The 18,259-nt window shown below is 44.6% G+C and overlaps 1 protein-coding gene across 1 annotated transcript; it reads right to left on the reverse strand.

The window, feature by feature from the left end:
* Window positions 1-7,141: 7,141 nt before the first annotated feature.
* Window positions 7,142-17,947, reverse strand: LOC144600727 (interferon-inducible GTPase 5-like). The gene is made up of 3 exons (XM_078412651.1): window positions 17,877-17,947; window positions 15,916-16,051; window positions 7,142-9,148 (listed from the first exon to the last, which is right to left on the reverse strand). Exons 2-3 carry the CDS (start codon window positions 15,933-15,935, stop codon window positions 7,945-7,947), a joined length of 1,224 nt encoding a protein of 407 aa, XP_078268777.1. The 5' UTR covers window positions 15,936-16,051; window positions 17,877-17,947; the 3' UTR covers window positions 7,142-7,944.
* Window positions 17,948-18,259: the final 312 nt, after the last annotated feature.

Here is an 18,259-nt window from a genome sequence, read left to right on the forward strand (position 1 = left end):
CGACCGATTTCGGGTACTCCAGGCCGCAGGAGTTTCGATCGCCCCGATGTGGGAGCTCGATCGCTGGCTGCGGATAGTTCGACTCCCACGACCGCAGTAGAGAAGAAGACAAGACTTTATGGCCTCGCATCACAGTGGGGAATGTGGAGGAGCCGCTGTGCTGGATGTTTATGTCAACTTTTATGTAGTTGCCTATCTTGTTGCTTTTTTGTTATGACTGTACCGCAAACCAAATTCATCGTACGTAACAAAACACACTTGGTTAATAAATAACGATTATGATCATGATTATGATTGTGGACATTGGACTTAGTTCAGGGAATAGTGGGCTGCAATGCTGATAACTGCGTACTGCACTCCGAAACTTCCTCCTTTGATCTGCCTATTGCATTTGCGTTTGACAAGGTTGTATTAATTTAGAGCATTATCTGACCTGATTGAATCGCATGCAATGAAAGCTTTTCGCTGTATCTCAGTATACACGCCATTAATAAAAATATAGCTAAATCAAAACCTAGCCTCGCTAATGGGTTTCAACAGGTTCCGTAGTTCATTCCAATAGATTCTCTTTATATGAATTTAAAATTATGATTAATACTTTTTGTAATATGATGAGGCGTATGTGCAAGACCAAGAGGAAGGATATTCTTGCTATTGAGAGCGTGCAGCGTAGGTTTACTAGGTTAATTCCCGGAATGGTGGGACTGTCATATGTTGAAAGACTGGAGCGACTAGGCTTGTACACACTGGAATTTAGAAGGATGAGAGGGGATCTTATCGAAACGTATAAGATTATTAAGGGGTTGGACACGTTAGAGGCAGGAAACATGTTCCCAATGTTGGGGGAGTCCAGAAGGCCCCACAATTTAAGAATAACTGGTAGGCCATTTAGAACTGAGATGAGGAAAAACGTTTTCAGTCAGAGTTGTGAATCTGTGGAATTCTCTGCCTCAGAGGGCAGTGGAGGCCAATTCTCTGAATACATTCAAGAGAGAGCTAGATAGAGCTCTTAAGGATATCGGAGTCAGGGGGTATGGGGAGAAAGCAGGAACGGGGTACTGATTGAGAATGATCAGCCATGATCACATTGAATGGCGGTGCTGGCTCGAAGGGCCGAGTGGCCTACTCCTGCACCTATTGTCTAATGTCTCAAATGACAAGTACAAATTCTACAGATGAACCATTTTTAAAGCCACATGATTCACAGCTTGAGTTTGGGAACAAATCTGCCCAAGACAGCAAGAAATTGCAGAGTTTGTAGATGTAACCCAATCCATCACACCGACCGCACTCCCCACCACTGACTCCATTCGCACTTTGTGCTGCCTCCGAAAAGTAGCCGACATCGTCAAAGTTGTCTCTCCTCAGGTATTCCTTCTTCTCCCCGCTCCCGTCTGGCAGAAAGTACAGAAGCTTGAAGGCGTGCACCACTAGACTCAGGAACAGCGTCTTGCCCTCAGTTATCAAGCTTCTGAACAGTCCTCGCATTTGCTGGGGTACTGTCTGATTGTCTACCCCATTGCTGATTTTGAAATTTGCCAATGGAATTGTGTGCTACAAAGCTGAGACAGTATTCTGCACTCTGTACCTTCCCCTTTGCTCTACCTATTGTACTTACGTTTAACATGGGTATTTATTAGAGCATTATCTGATCTGTTTGGATAGCATGCAATGAATGCTTTTCGCTGTATCTCAGTAGAGGCACCATTAATACCAATATAACGACATTAAAACCTGGCATCTCTAAACCACTTTAACGGGTTTTCGCGGTTCTAATAGATTCCCTTTATACGTATTTTTAATTATGTTTGACATACAGGAAATCATCGCCATAACAGAAAACACGGGAGCGATGGTGTCCGTTATTAAAGATTGTCCGCTATAAGGGTGGTTTATTGTGTGGTCCATATTTGTTGGCGGCTTGGTTTGATCCTAACCTCGGGTGCTATCTGGCGTTTCCTCCCGCGTTGCAGGGATGTGCAAGGTTGTGGTTTGGTTTGCCTCTGTGGCTTGAACTGGTGGTACCGCCTCCTTGCGGCGCCGGGAGCGCTGGATTGATCCCGGCGAGGTGAAGCGAGTACAGCGGCGAGGCGAGTACAACGGCGAGACCGGGCCAGCGGTGGGGCGAGTACAGCGGTGGGGCGGGGCGAATACAGCGGCCGGGCGAGTACAGGGGCGAGACCGGGCCAGCGGTGGGGCGAGTACAACGGCGAGACCGGGCCAGCGGTGGGGCGAGTACAACGGCGAGACCGGGCCAGCGGTGGGGCGAGTACAGAGGCCGGGCCAGCGGCGGGGCGAGTACAGCGGTGGGGCATGGTTTTTGCGAAAAATGTGCGGCGAAATTGGAATGGAGGAAATGAAATAAGAAAGCGGAAACTTCCCGCCAAATTCGGAAGGGTTGGGAGGTTTGTGTGAGACTATTATTCAGGTGAAAGAAATGAATTGTTGGAAGTACTTCGCAGTAAGTGTTCCTATCCAACACATCCCCAATCTCAGGGATTTCTCGTCTGAGTGTTTTTATTTCGGGCAGTAATTTTTCCACTGACATACAGTTCTCCGAACATTAATGAATGAATTGACAAGAAAGATAATTTCTTGTTGCACCTTATTCTTTTTACTCATTTATGTTTGGTGACGGTCGGCACATTGTTCGGAAGCTGGTACGCTCTAATGCCGATGGGTGACTACTTTAATGCTGCTTGGTTCTGTGGCATTTGCCCACAAAGGGACTTTCTGATTCAGTTACGTTCTGGTCTGAGCTAGATGCAGCTCTAGTTGGAAGGAGCTTGGAGAACATGTGCTAAGGTAATATTGGGAAGGACAGGTTGCCTTTTAAGCAAATAAACAGAAAGGGGGGTAGGTATCTGGAACGAGCTGCCAGAGGAGGTAGTTGAGCCAAGTATCATGACAGCATTTAAAATATATTTGGACAGGTACATGGATAGGAAAGGTTGAGAGGGATATGGGCCAAACGCGGGCAGGTTGACTAGTGTAGTTGGGTCATCTTGGTCGGAAGGGTCTATTTCCGTGCTGTTTGCCTAGATTAATCTGTGAAAGGTTGAACAGCCGAACATTTAATCCGCTGCAGCACAAATATAAGAAAGTGGAATTTATTTTTAGAGAATATACTCAGAAAGATCTTGACCAGATGAATGATTTCATTGTGGGAGAAACTGGAACTAGGGGTCACTGATTTAAAATGCAGGGGTGCCCATTAAACAAAATGTAGACAGACCTAAAGCCACGATTTTGGGAAATAATTTTGGGATTTGATGTTACTATCAGAACAGCAGCTAACTGTTTTAAAACAACAGCACAGGGCAAGCAGCAGATATGTGTTCCCGGCTCCTACTCTGAATTTAGATGATTTTAGAATCCTTTACACACTCTGTAAATGTGCTCAGTCTGCTTGGGCCGTGGCAATCTTCTACTTGTTCATCTTAAGGATATTCTTGCTATTGAGGGCGTGCAGCGTAGGTTCACTAGGTTGATTCCCGGAATGGCGGGACTGTCGTATGTTGAAAGGCTGGAGCAATTAGGCTTGTATACACTGGAATTTAGAAGGATGAGGGGGGATCTTATTGAAACATATAAGATAATTAGGGGATTGGACACATTAGAGGCAGGAAACATGTTCCCAATGTTGGGGGAGACCAGAACAAGGGGCCACAGTTTAAGAATAAGGGGTAGGCCATTTAGAACGGAGATGAGGAAGAACTTTTTCAGTCAGAGAGTGGTGAAGGTGTGGAATTCTCTGCCTCAGAAGGCAGTGGAGGCCAGTTCGTTGGATGCTTTCAAGAGAGAGCTGGATAGAGGTCTTAAGGATAGCGGAGTGAGGGGGTATGGGGAGAAGGCAGGAACGGGGTACTGATTGAGAGTGATCAGCCATGATCGCATTGAATGGCGGTGCTGGCTCGAAGGGCTGAATGGCCTACTGCTGCACCTATTATCTATTGTCTATTGTCTAAGACATTTGCTCCTCTCGGGAGCGTAGGCCATTGACAAATGTCCTCCACCTCACTCGGTTGTTGGCGGTTCTTGCGAGATCTCCCCAGTTGAGCGCACTAATTTTTATTTTGGCAACATTGGCAGCCTTGCCAGCCTGGAACATGGTTCGGAAGCTCCATGTCCCCACAAGGATAGATTTCTTCAGCGTCAGAAGGTGTGTCAGCTTCCCAGCGCCCTTGCGGGTTTGGCTTGAAAGTGTCATGTTCCCTGTTGCTGTGGAACCTTCTTCAACCAAGTGTGTCATTTGGTTTTCATTCGTCAAAGTTTCTGTAACCCATACTTTTTTTCCAGGGGGTGGGGTAGTTAACCCCACGCCCAACCCCCAACATGGAGGACCAGGGACTGCTTCGTCTGCCCCCTCACCCATGATCTGTCCGGTTTGGTTGAACCTGCGCTGTGGCAATCTCCCGGTTGTTAAACACTTCATTTCTTCTCTCCCATTCCCCTACTCACCTTTTTTAAGTTTCCCGCTCCCTGACTCTCAGTCTGAAGAAGGGCCTCGACCCGAAACGTCACCCATCTCCAGAGATGCTGCCCGTCCCGCTGTGTTTCTCCAGCATTTTCTATCGATCTTCTTTGTCAGTACTTAATTGTCTATTGCACACCATGGCACATTTACATGCAGGTGTGATGCCGGTTCTGCATCCATCATGTCTGTTAGTTGCTGAATGTATTAAGTCTGTATTACTGGAGGGACGCATTGCATTGCAACAGCGCTGTCAGAAGTGTTTCTCAACACCAGCCCCTATATGAATTTTGCAAATTTCTTCGTATTATTCCTGATCACATAATTTAATCAGTCACAGTGTGGAAATAGGTCATTCTGCCCAACTTGCCCACAAAATACTCAATTGTGCTTTTTATTGTCACATCTGTTAATTATTAACACAGTGAAATTATTTTCCTTCAAACTGACCAACATGTCCCATCTACACTAGACCCTCTTGCCTGTGTTTGACCCATATCCATCCTAACCTGTCCTATCCATGTACCTGTCCAAATGTTTCTTAAACATTGCTATAGTACCTGCCTCCTCCGGCTGCTTGTTCCATCCACCCACCACACTTTGTGTGAAAAAGTCACCCTTCAGATCCCTATAAAATCTTTCCCCCCTTCACCTTCAACCTACGAGCTCCGGTTCTTAATTCCCATACTCTGGGCAAAAGATTCTGTGCATCTAACTGATCTATTCCACTCATGATTTTATACATCTCTATCAGACCATTATACACCTCTACTAGATTAGTCCTTTACCCAAACTAAATTTAACACAACTCTTAAATGATCTGTTATATCATTATTTAAGGGAACCAATTTGCTCAGTGGAATATTTAAAACAGTCTGCAGTCTGAATAAATTATGCCTGATATCATTTCTTTAAGTCCCCCATATCTGTAAAGTCTTTATGACGAACCAATTTTTTCTATATTTTATTGATTACCACATGCGACACAATACCCTGGATTGCATCCTCAATATAGCAGATGACTTTGACTTGTACAGTCTGTGGAATGAGGTGCTGCCCATTGATTAATGTTTGTAAATACTATGTGCATGAGTTGCATGGAATCTTGTACTCTATGGAGGACCTTAGCAACCTGTGGAAAGGTGCAATGCATTTCCGCAGGACACACAACTCTCTTGGTGTTTCTCGAGATACATTGCGCTGTGCAACCAAACGTTAGAAAAACATCAGACCACAATATTTCCATTTCTATTAAAGTTTTATCTTGTACAATCGCAAGGCACAGGTATGTATTTATGAGAGAAATATTCAGAATATTGTATGTTAATCACAGAGTGCGTTTCAATAATTTAGATCGTGAACATACATTGCGCTGAAAATTAATACAGTTCATAAGTTCTAGGAGCAGAATTAGGCCATTCGGCCCATCAAGTCTATTCCACCATTCAATCACGGTTGATCTATCTTTCCCGTTCAACATGAGTTAAATGAGCATTTACAATCCAGATTTTAAGCTATGCATTATTTTTACCCAATATAATTCCTTTCAAGAGATCATAATATTTTGTCATTTTATCTATTGATTTTTGTCTTATAAATTCATGGTTTTTACCTGTGCTAATAAAAATGTCGAAAGATTGTTTAGTTGTGTTGCATAATTATTATCTGTATAATTATTCATTCTACCCCCATCTCCACGTGTTAATATAAAGCTCTAAAGGGAGAACAAGCAAGAATTATTTTGCCATTTTAATAGTTCTTCAATTATTCGCAATGGCATTCAAGGTTTTAAAAAACCATGACAGCTTCTTGCGTGTGGGATGTGCATCATATTTGGATTAGAAACATAGAAAATAGGTGCAGGAGGAGTCCATTTGGCCCTTCGAGCCAGCACTACCATTCATTGTGATCATGGCTGATCATCCACAATTTTTTTAGTAAATTCTGTGATTGGGGCTTCTTCATCATTGTGATGCAAGGGAACTTCAACACGGACTGCCCTCCGTACACAGGACCTTGCCAAAAGCCACTGGGGCTAAATTCCTGAAGTACAATTCATTCACACATCCGACTGGTGAAAATTCACAGGTCAATGAGGCAAGAGCCTAGCGGTGAAAATCTGACCCAACTATAAACCTCAGAGGTTTGTAGGGATGATGGATTTGCATTTTTCCAATAATTTGTGTGCTTTACTACACCTATTTTTTGCTAAATATCCCCAGCGTTTCAGCTTCATTTTGATGCCTGTCAAATTGGCTGCATACTGTAAGGTGCTGTTGATTGGTACCTGGCAATGGTGCAACGGGTAGGTCTGCTGCCTCAGTACCAGAGATCCGGGTTTGATCCCTACCGCGGGTACAACCTGTGTGAAGTTTGCATGGTTTCCATGTGACCATGTGAGTTTCCACTGGGGTGCTCAGGTTTCCACCCACATCCCAAAGACATGTAGGATTATAGGTTAATTGACCTCTGTAAAATTGCCTCTAGTGTGGAGTGAGTGGATGAGAGAGTGGGGTAAAGTGGACATAGTGTGAAAGGGCGATCAATGGTCGGTGTGGAATTGGTGGGCTGATGGACCTGTTTCCATGCTGTATCTCCAAACTGAAAGTTCACCAAACTGTGCCTTCTATAGGCCCATACTTAATAACATTTCACCTTGTTACAGAGCTTCTGAATTTGTGGAAGTAAAACCTGTCCATCTCACTGGTGGTTCTTGGTCATCATAAATATACTATCCCTCTTCTATTTATCCAGCAAGATTTGGCATTTGACTTCTTCAGTCTATTGATTACAGATGAAAACTAATGGCATGATGGCCTTCATCACGTGAGGATTTGCGATAAGGAGTAAGAAGGTCCTACTGCAGTTGTTCAGGGCCCTGGTGAGACCGCACCTGGAGTATTGTGTGCAATTTTGGTCTCCTATTTGAGGAAGGACATTATTGCTCTTGAGGGAGTGCAGCGTAGGTTCAGCAGGTTAATTCCCAGGATGGCGGGACTGACATATGATGAAAGAATGGGTTGACTGGGCTTGTATTCACTGGAATTTAGAAGGGTGAGAGCAGATCTTAGAGAAACATATAAAATTCTTAAAGGATTGGACAGGTTAAATGCAGGTAAAATGTTCCTGATGTTGGGGGAGCCCAGAACCAGGGGCCACAGTCTAAGAATAAAGGGGAGGCCATTTAACACTGAGATGAGAAAAACTGTTTCACCCTGAGAGTTGTGAATTTGTGGAATTCTCTGCCACAGAAGGCAGTGAAGGCCAATTCACTGGATGAATTGAAAAGAAAGTTAGATAGAGCTCTTGGGGCTGGCGGAATCAAGGGGTATGGGGAGAAGGCAGGCATGGGTTACTGATTGTGGACAATCAGCCAGGATCATGTACGGGCTAATGAGATCAGTTGAACTTGGCATAATGTTTGGCACAAACACTGTGGGCCCAAGGGGCCATTCCTGTGCTGTACTCTTCTATGTTCTAATGTCAAATGCTACCCTCACCACCCTATCCGCGCTCTCCGTCAGTTCCTTCAGCGCATCTCTCAGGATCTTGAAGGTCATGAGAAACGATGAACCTGCTCCAAAAATGGAGCCGATGACTGGGATGAAGTCTAGAGCTAATTCCATGGCTGAAACCGCAACAACAATAGCTCCCCAACCTATCCTCGTAATTATATCTGGAGTTATTTCTCCCAGCAGGGGTGTTTTTGCTGCTGATTTCAGCTCATCCATGGATTTACCTGTTCTGTTGGCCAGTCGCTGAAGGGAAGAGTTATTAAGACCCAGGCAACTCCTGAAATGGATGATTGCTCCAATCAGTATGCCAATGTCACACGCGAGAGAGACTCCAGGGACAGGGATGGCTCCGAATGCTCCCGAGAGGATCGCCAATGCCCAGATTTCCTTCTTCAGCAACTCATTTTTCTTCTGAACAATCTCCACGCTGAGGTTGGGAAGGGCCAGGACAAAGATCCTTTTCTTTATATTTGGTAAATCACCTTCCAGTGCTTCATTCAACTGAACAAAATCATACTTATCCTCTTCAAAACTGGATATCAGGAACACCCTGGGATCAGGGATCCCGACCTTCCCCAACCTATGGAGGCAGTCACTTCGGATCTTTTCTAATTCTTCTTCTTCATCAAATTCCTTCCGTTCCCTCTGCATTGCATAAAGGTCAACATCAATCTTAGAGCGAACAAAATAGAACCTCTTCCCCAGCCGCTTAATCTCATTGGCAAGTTTTGCATCATTCTCTTTGAATCGACTAGCTGCCACTATGATGAAGAAATCGTATTTTTTAAATTGCATTTCCTTCAGATAGGAACTCGCTGTGAATCGTGTAGATCCGATCCCCGGCAGGTCCCAGTAGCGGACATTTGGCAGATTGGGATGTGAGTATCCGGTTGGCTCCATTGTAGTTTCTGTGAGCCCAACCTCAGCCGCTCCCTCATCTGTGCTACGAAGCCCTCTCATGGTGTTGATGAAGGTGGATTTTCCTGTACCTGTCTCTCCCGTCACGGCGATGTTCAGCTCGGTCTTGTCCAGCTCTTTCATCTTATTCTGTATCAAGGGTTTAATCTTTTCCACACCACCCGTTTGGAAGTCGGACTTGAGTTTGCTGAGCTCATCCTGCGTGAAGAATGTGGGGGTCTCAGACTGAGCCGCCTGTTGACTGAAAGGAAACATGTGATGGAACATGACTGAAAGGAAACATGTGTTGGAACATGACTGAAAGGAAACATGTGTTGGAACATGACTGAAAGGAAACATGACTGAAAGAAAACCATGACAGTTTCCAGTTGAAACAGCATCCAAATACATTGCACATTGCATCATGACCAGATATCCTCGTGTCAATCTGACCTATTGATTGTACAGCAGGCTAAACAAAGCTTTTCACTGTACTTCAGTACACATGCACAACAATAAGGATAAACATAGTTATGGTTGAAATGCTTTTCCTGTTACAGAGCAAAGTGAAGAGATAATCTGTGCAGTGGGATTATAAGGAGATATATAAAATTATGAGGAACATCTGTATGGTGATTAATCGCTTGTCTTTTTCTCAGGGTAGGTAACTAAAATCAGGAGGGTTTCCAGTTGAGGGAGAAAGATTACTGGTGGCTATTTGGAATGAGCTGTCAGAAAAGTGGTGGAGACAGGTACAATGATAATAATCAGAATCGTAATTTATTAACCAAGCAGGTTTTGCAACATACGAGGAATTTGGTTTGACAATAAACAATAGGTGCAGGAGTAGGCCATTCGGCCCTTCAAGACAGCACCACCATTCAATGTGATCATGGCTGATCATTCTCAATCAGTGCCCCGTTCCTGCCTGCTCCCCATACCCCCTGACTCCGCTATCCTTAAGAGCTCTATGTAGCTCTCTCTTGAAAGCATTCAGAGAATTGGCCTCCACTGCCTTCTGAGGCCGAGAATTCCACAGATTTACTGCTCTCTGACTGAAAAAGTTTTACCTCATCTCCGTTCTAAATGGCCTACCCCTTAAACTGTGGCCCCTGGTTCTGGACTCCCCCAACATTGAGAACATGTTTCCTGCATCTAGCATGTCCAATCACTTAATAATCTTATATGTTTCAAAACTAGCTGTCAGAAAAGTGGTGGAGACAGGTACAATGATAATAATCATAATGCCTTACAGTCATACCAAAAAAGCACAAGGCAAAGAGTGGCAATAAAGGGGGCTTTTTCTGGTTGGCTGCCAGTGACCAGTGGAGTTCCACACGGGTCAGTGCTGGGGCTATTAATATTTGGATGAGGGGATTGAAGGCTTTGTGGCCAAGTTTGCAGATGATACGAAAATAGGTGGAGGGGCAGGTAGTGTAGAGAAAGCCAGGACACTACAGAAGGACTTGGACAGGTTGGGAGAGTGGGCAAAGAAGTGGCAGATGGAATACAGTGCAGCAAACTATGGACTCATTCATTTTAATAATAGGAATAAAGGCGTAGACTATTTTCTAAATAGCGAGAGAATACACAAATCGGAGGTGGAAAGGGACTTGGGAGTCCTGGTGCAGGATTCCCAAAAAGTTAATTTGCAAGTTGATTCGGTAGTAAGAGAGGCAAACACAATGGCAGCATTTATTTCAAGAGGACCAACATACACAAACAGGGATTTAATGTTGAGGCTCTGTAAGACGCTGGTCAAGCTGCAATTGGAGTATTGTGAGCAAATTTTGGCCCTATAACATATAACAACTACAGCATGGAAACAGGCCTGTCCAGCCCTACCAGTCCACGCCGACCATTCTCCCTGACCTAGTCTCATCTACCTGCACTCAGACCATAACCCTCCAATCCCCTCCTATCCATATACCTATCCAATTTACTCTTAAATAATAAAATCGAGCCAGCCTCCACCACTTCCACCGGAAGCCCATTCCATACAGCCACAACCCTCTGAGTAAAGAAGTTCCCCCTCATGTTACCCCTAAACCTTTGTCCCTCAATTCTGAAGCTATGTCCCCTTGTTGGAATCTTCCCCACTCTCAAAGGGAAAAGCCTACCCACGTCAACTCTGTCCGTCCCTCTCAAAATTTTAAAAACCTCTATCAAGTCCCCCCTCAACCTTCTACGCTCCAAAGAATAAAGACCCAACCTGTTCAACCTCTCTCTGTAGCCTAAGTGCTGAAACCCAGGCAACATTCTAGTAAATCTCCTCTGTACCCTCTCCATTTTGTCGACATCCTTCCTATAATTTGGCGACCAGAACTGCACACCATACTCCAGATTTGGCCTCACCAATGCCCTGTACAATTTCAACATTACATCCCAACTTCTATACTCGATGCTCTGATTTATAAAGGCAAGCATACCAAACGCCTTCTTCACCACCCTATCCACATGAGATTCCACCTTCAGGGAACAATGCACAGTTATTCCCAGATCCCTCTGTTCCACTGCATTCCTCAATTCCCTACCATTTACCCTGTACGTCCTATTTTGATTTGTCCTACCAAAATGCAGCACCTCACACTTATCAGCATTAAACTCCATCTGCCATCTTTCAGCCCACCCTTCCAAAAGGCCCAAGTCTCTCTGTAGACTTTGAAAATCTACCTCACTATCAACTACTCCACCTATCTTAGTATCATCTGCATATTTACTAATCCAATTTGCCACACCATCATCCAGATCATTAATGTAAATGACAAACAACAGTGGACCCAACACAGATCCTTGGGGCACTCCACTAGACACTGGCCTCCAACCTGACATACAATTGTCAACCGTTACCCTCTGGTATCTCCCATTCAGCCATTGTTGAATCCATCTTGCAACCTCACTATTAATACCCAACGATTTAACCTTCTTAATCAACCTTGTCAAATGCCTTACTGAAGTCCATATAGACAACATCCACAGCCTTGCCCTTATCAATTTCCCTGGTAACCTCTTCAAAAAATTCAAGAAGATTAGTCAAACATGACCTTCCAGGCACAAATCCATGTTGACTGTTTCTAATCAGGCCTTGATTATCCAAATAATTATATATATTGTCCCTAAGTATCTTTTCCATTAATTTTCCCACCACAGACGTCAAACTAATAGGTCTATAATTGCTAGGTTTACTTTTAGAACCTTTTTTAAACAAAGGCACAACATGCGCAATGCGCCAATCTTCCGGCACCATCCCTGTTTCCAATGACGTTTGAAATATTTCCGTCATAGCCCCTGCTATTTCTGCACTAACTTCCCTCAATGTCCTAGGGAATATCCTATCAGGACCTGGAGACTTATCCACTTTTATATTCTTCAAAAGTGTCCGTACCTCCTCTTCTTTAATCCTCCTAATTTCCATCACTACTCCACTTGTTTCGCTTACCTCACATAATTCAATATCCTTCTCCTCGGTAAATACCGAAGAAAATTAATTGTTTAATATCTCCCCCATTTCTTCCGGCTCAGCACATAGCTGTCCACTCTGACTCTCTAATGGACCAATTTTATCCCTCACTATCCTTTTGCTATTGACATATCTGTAGAACCCCTTGGGGTTTACTTTTACATTACTTGCCAAAGCAGCCTCATATCTTTTTTTCGCTTTTCTAATTTCCTTTTTAAGATTCCTTTTACATTCTTTATATTCCTCAAGAACCTCATTTACTCCCTGCCGCTTATATTTATTGTATATCTCCCTCTTTTTCCGAACCAAGTGTCCAATTTCCCTGGAAAACCATGGCTCTTTCAAATTATTATTCTTTCCTTTCCACCGAACAGGGACATAAAGACTCTGTACTCTCAAAATTTCACCTTTAAATATCCTCCATTTCTCTATTATATCCTTTTCATAAAACAACAATTTCCATTTCACTCCTTTTAAATCCTTTCTCATCTCCTCAAAATTAGCCTTTCTCCAATCCAAAATCTCAACCCTTGGTCCAGATTTGACCTTCTCCATAATGATATTGAAACTAATGGCATTATGATCACTAGACCCAAAGTGCTCCTCAACACATACCTCCGTCACCTGACCCATCTCATTTCCTAACAGGAGGTCCAACACTGCCCCTTCTCTGGTAGGCACCTCTACGTATTGCTGCAAAAAACTATCCTGCACACATTTTACAAACTCCAAACCATCCAGCCCTTTAACAGAATGTGATTCCCAGTCTATATACGGAAAATTGAAATCACCCACAATCACCACTCTGTGCTTACTACTAATATCTGCTATCTCCTTACATATTTGCTCTTCCAATTCTCGTTCCCTATTTGGCGGTCTATAATACACCCCTATAAGTGTTGCTAAACCTTTCTCATTTCTGAGTTCCACCCAAACAGCCTCCTTAATCGAGCCTTCTAGTCTGTCCTGCCAAAGCACTGCTGTGATATCTTCCCTGACAAGCAATGCAACACCCCCACCTCTTGCCCCTCCGATTCTATCACATCTGAAACAATGAAATCCTGGAATATTTAATTGCCAATCGCAACCCTCCTGCAACCATGTTTCACTGATCGCCACAACATCATACTTCCAGATGTCAATCCAGGCTCTAAGCTCATCCACCTTTCTTACAATGCTCCTAGCATTAAAATATACACATTTAAGGGACCCATCATTTCTTATTCTCCGTTTATTTATAGAAACATAGAAAATAGGTGCATGGAGGAGGCCATTCGGCCCTTTGAGCCAGCACCACCAGCCAGCACCACCATTCATTGTGATCATAGCTGATCATCCACAATCAGTAACCTGTGCCCAACTTCTACCCATAACCCTTGATTCCGCTAGCCCCCAGAGCTCTATCTAACTCTTAAATGCATCCGGTGATTTGGTGTCCACTGCCCTCTGTGGCAGCAAATTCCACAAATTCACAACTCCCTGGCTGAAAAAGTTCCTTCTCACCTCAGTTTTAAATGGCCTCCCCTTTATTTTAAGATTGTGGCCCCTGGTTCTGGACTCGCCCAACATTGGGAACATTTTTCCTGCATCTAGCTTGTCCACTCATTTTATAATTTTATATGCCTCTATAAGATCCCCTCTCATCCTTCTAAACTCCAGTGAATACAAGCCTAGTCTTTTCAATCTTTCCTCATATGACAGTCCCACCATCCCAGGGATCAATCTCGTGAACCTACGCTGCACTGCCTCAATTACAAGGATGTCCTTCCTCAAATTAGGAGACCAAAACTGTACACAATGCTTCAGATGTGGTCTTACCAAGGCCCTGTACAACTTCAGATGAACCTCTTTACACCTATACTGAAATCCTCTCATTATCTGAGGAAGGATGTGCTGGCTCGGGAGAGAATCCAGAGGAGGTTTACGGGAATGAGTATGTTAACACATGATGAGCATTTGACAGCACCAGGCCTCCACCACAGCAGTTTAAAAGAATGAGGTGGGGCCTCATTGAGACTGAGTGAAAGGCCTGGGTAGAGTGTCAGGTGTTATGGGGAAAAGGTTGGAGAATGGGGTTAGGAGGGAGAGATAGATCAGCCATGATTGACTGGTGGTGTGGACTTGATGGGCCAAATGGCCTAATTGTGCTCCTGTCAGACCATGAACATGGTCATTTGCAGTAGCGCCTGCAGTTCCACTCAACCATTGGAGGAAGGATGCGATGGACCTGGAGAAAGTGCATACAACGTTTACCAGAATGCTGCCTGGATTAGAGGTATTTGCTATAAGGGTAGGTTGGACAAATTTGGATCTTTTTCTCCTGAATGCTAGAGGTTGAGGGGGATACCCGATGGACAGAATCTTTTTCCCCAGGAAGGAAATGTCAAAGAATATCTAGCATAGCTTTCAGGTTAAAGGACTAAAGTGTAAAGAACATTTATAGGGCAAGTTTTTACACTGGAGAGTAATGGGTGCCTGGAACGTACCACATAGGTTGGTGGTGTAAACAGATATGGCAGTGGCGTCTAAGAGGCTTTTGGCGAGGCACATGTGTATGCAGGGAATGGAGGGATATAGATCGTGTTGGCTGATGAAATTAGTTTACCTTGGCATTATGTTCAGCAGAGACATTGTGGGCTGAAAGGCCTGATCCTGCACTGACTGGCCCACATCACGACACTGCAAGTCTTTACACTAGCCTCAAGGTTGGGGTCAGGAATGTTCTGGGTAAAGCTGCAACCACAGATCCATCTTCCCCACTTGCCTGCAATGAGCACAGCTCAAACAACACTGTGCACCGTCCCACACTCAAAATTATCACATCTTCCACTACCAACACACAATGGGTTCACTGTGTGCCAAGCACAGGATGCCATGCTGCTACTTACCTGAGCTACTCTGAGAACAACTCCAAACCCCAAACCCTTCACCAACAAGCATTTTAGTGCAAAGGGATGCTGCCACCATTAGCATGCACAGCATGCTGCTTATGAAAGATATCACTATTCCTTCTGAAGGAAGGACTCAGCTATTGAGGAAGTATGACCGGGCAACTTGCTCAGGGCAGTTAAAAAGGGATATGAATTGGTTGTCTTGACTCCAATGTCTACATCGTGAAAAGAGATTAGATGCAAAGAGAAAGGACTTCAGTTGCCGATCAACGAGCTCTCTCCTGTAACAATGGGCAATCTGAGCACTGGCCATGCCCTGCGCTGGCAGGTTGTACTGAGGCAAGGAGACGCAGGGTGACAAAGTACAGGGTGACAGGGTGACAGGGTGACAAGGTGACAGGGAGACAAGGTGACAGGGAGACAAGGTGACAGGGAGACAGGGAGACAGGGTAACAGGGAGACAAGGTGACATGGAGACAGGGAGACAGGGTGACAGGGAGACAAGGTGACATGGAGACAGGGTGACAGGGAAATAGGGTGACAAGGTGACAGGGTGACAGGGTGACAGGGAGACAAGGTGACATGGAGACAGGGTGACAGGGAAATAGGGTGACAAGGTGACAGGGAGACAGGGTGACAGGGAAATAGGGTGACAAGGTGCGGCGTGTCCAGACCTACCTGGAGCTGCCTCCTCCCATTTCTGATCTCTGTGCGTCGGTGCCGGCCTGTGTGATGATCCAGTGATCCTCGCGCTGCGCTGAGGTGAGGTCGGGGATCAGAACTCCTCTTCGTCCTTGGATGTGCGAGTCTTCTCCTTCAAGAGGAAAGTAGTGAGACAGTAAGTGATGGTTTGTTCTGTACCAGAAATCCCTGAGGCTATTGGGAATATCACCCTTAATCGGGATGGGTTTAATGCAATCTACTAGAAAGTGGGCATGTACAGGCTGGAGTTTAGGAGGATGACGGGGACATCATTGAAACTCACCAAATAGTGAAAAGCCTGTGTAGAGTGGATGTGGAGAGGGTGTTTCCACCAGTTTCCACCAGAGGGTAATGGTTGACAATTGTATGTCAGGTTGGAGGCCAGTATCTAGTGGAGTACCCCAAGGATCTGTGTTGGGTCCACTGTTGTTTGTCATTTACATTAATGATCTGGATGATGGTGTGGCAAATTGGATTAGTAAATATGCAGATGATACTAAGATAGGTGGTGTAGTTAATAATGAAGTAGAGTTTCAAAGTCTACAGAGAGACTTGGGCCTTTTGGAAGGGTGGGCTGAAAGATGGCAGATGGATTTTATGCTGATAAGTGTGAGGTGCTGCATTTTGGTAGGACAAATCAAAATAGGACGTACAGGGTAAATGGTAGGGAATTGAGGAATGCAGTGGAACAGAGGGATCTGGGAATAACTGTGCATTGTTCCCTGAAGGTGGAATCTCATGTGGATAGGGTGGTGAAGAAGGCATTTGGTATGCTTGCCTTTATAAATCAGAGCATCGAGTATAGAAGTTGGGATGTAATGTTAAAATTGTACAGGGCATTGGTGAGGCCGAATCTGGAGTATGGTGTGCAGTTCTGGTCGCCAAATTATAGGAAGGATGTCGACAAAATGGAGAGGGTACAGAGGAGATTTACTAGAATGTTGCCTGGGTTTCAGCACTTAAGCTACAGAGAGAGGTTGAACAGGTTGGGTCTTTATTCTTTGGAGCGTAGAAGGTTGAGGGGGGACTTGATAGAGGTTTTTAAAATTTTGAGAGGGACGGACAGAGGTGACGTGGGTAGGCTTTTCTCTTTGAGAGTGGGGAAGATTCCAACAAGGGGACATAGCTTCAGAATTGAGGGACAAAAGTTTAGGGGTAACATGAGGGGTAACTTCTTTACTCAGAGGGTGGTGGCTGTATGGAATGGGCTTCCGGTGGAAGTGGTGGAGGCAGGCTCGATTTTATTATTTAAGAGTAAATTGGATAGGTATATGGATAAGAGGGGATTAGAGGGTTATGGTCTGAGTGCAGGTAGATGAGACTAGGTCAGAGAGAATGGTCGGCGTGGACTGGTAGGGCCAAACGGGCCTGTTTCCGTGCTGTAGTTGTTATATGGTTATATGGTTAGTGGGAGAGTCTCAGAACTAAAGGACGTTCCTTTAGGAAGGAGATGAGCAGGAATTTCTTTAGTTAGAGGATAGTGAATCTGTGGAATTCTTTGCCACAGAAAGCTGTGGAGACCAAGTCAATGGAGTTCTCTCAGGCAGAGATAGATTCTCCAATGTTATGGGTGTCAGGGGTTATGGGGAGAAGACAGGAGAATGGGGTCAAGAGGGATATATATATATCAGCCATGATATATATATTGTGGAATTCTCTGCCTCAGAGGGCAGTGGAGGCCAATTCTCTGAATACATTCAAGAGAGAGCTAGATAGAGCTCTTAAGGATAGCGGAGTCAGGGGGTATGGGGAGAAAGCAGGAACGGGGTACTGATTGAGAATGATCAGCCATGATCACATTGAATGGCGGTGCTGGCTCAAAGGGCCGAATGGCCTACTCCTGCACCTATTGTCTATTGTCTATGATTGAATGGCGGAGTAGACGATGGTCCGAATGGCCTCAGCTATTACATCTGATAGAGAACAATGTTAATCACCAGTGGCAAATTCTCCACCAACAACATGTGGCAGGGACTAGTTGGGCCGAAGGGTCTATTTCTGTCCTGCAAATGCTACCACTAAAAGAAATCAATCGAAATGAGCAGGTACCGAAACAATGTCCAGAACCAGGGGGTCACAGTTTAAGAATAAGGGGGAGGCCATTTAGGACTGAGATGAGGAAAAACATTTTCACCCAGAGAGTTGTGAATCTGTGGAATTCTCTGCCTCAGAAGGCAGTGGAGGCCAATCCACTGGATGTTTTCAAGAGAGCGTTAGATTCAGCTCTTAAGGCTAAAGGAATCAAGGGATATGGGGAAAAAGCAGGAACGGGGTACAGATTTTAGATGATCAGCCATGATTATATGGAATGGCGGTGTTG

This window comes from Rhinoraja longicauda, chromosome 15, assembly GCF_053455715.1.
Source record: "Rhinoraja longicauda isolate Sanriku21f chromosome 15, sRhiLon1.1, whole genome shotgun sequence".
Classification (NCBI taxonomy): Eukaryota; Metazoa; Chordata; class Chondrichthyes; order Rajiformes; family Arhynchobatidae; genus Rhinoraja; species Rhinoraja longicauda.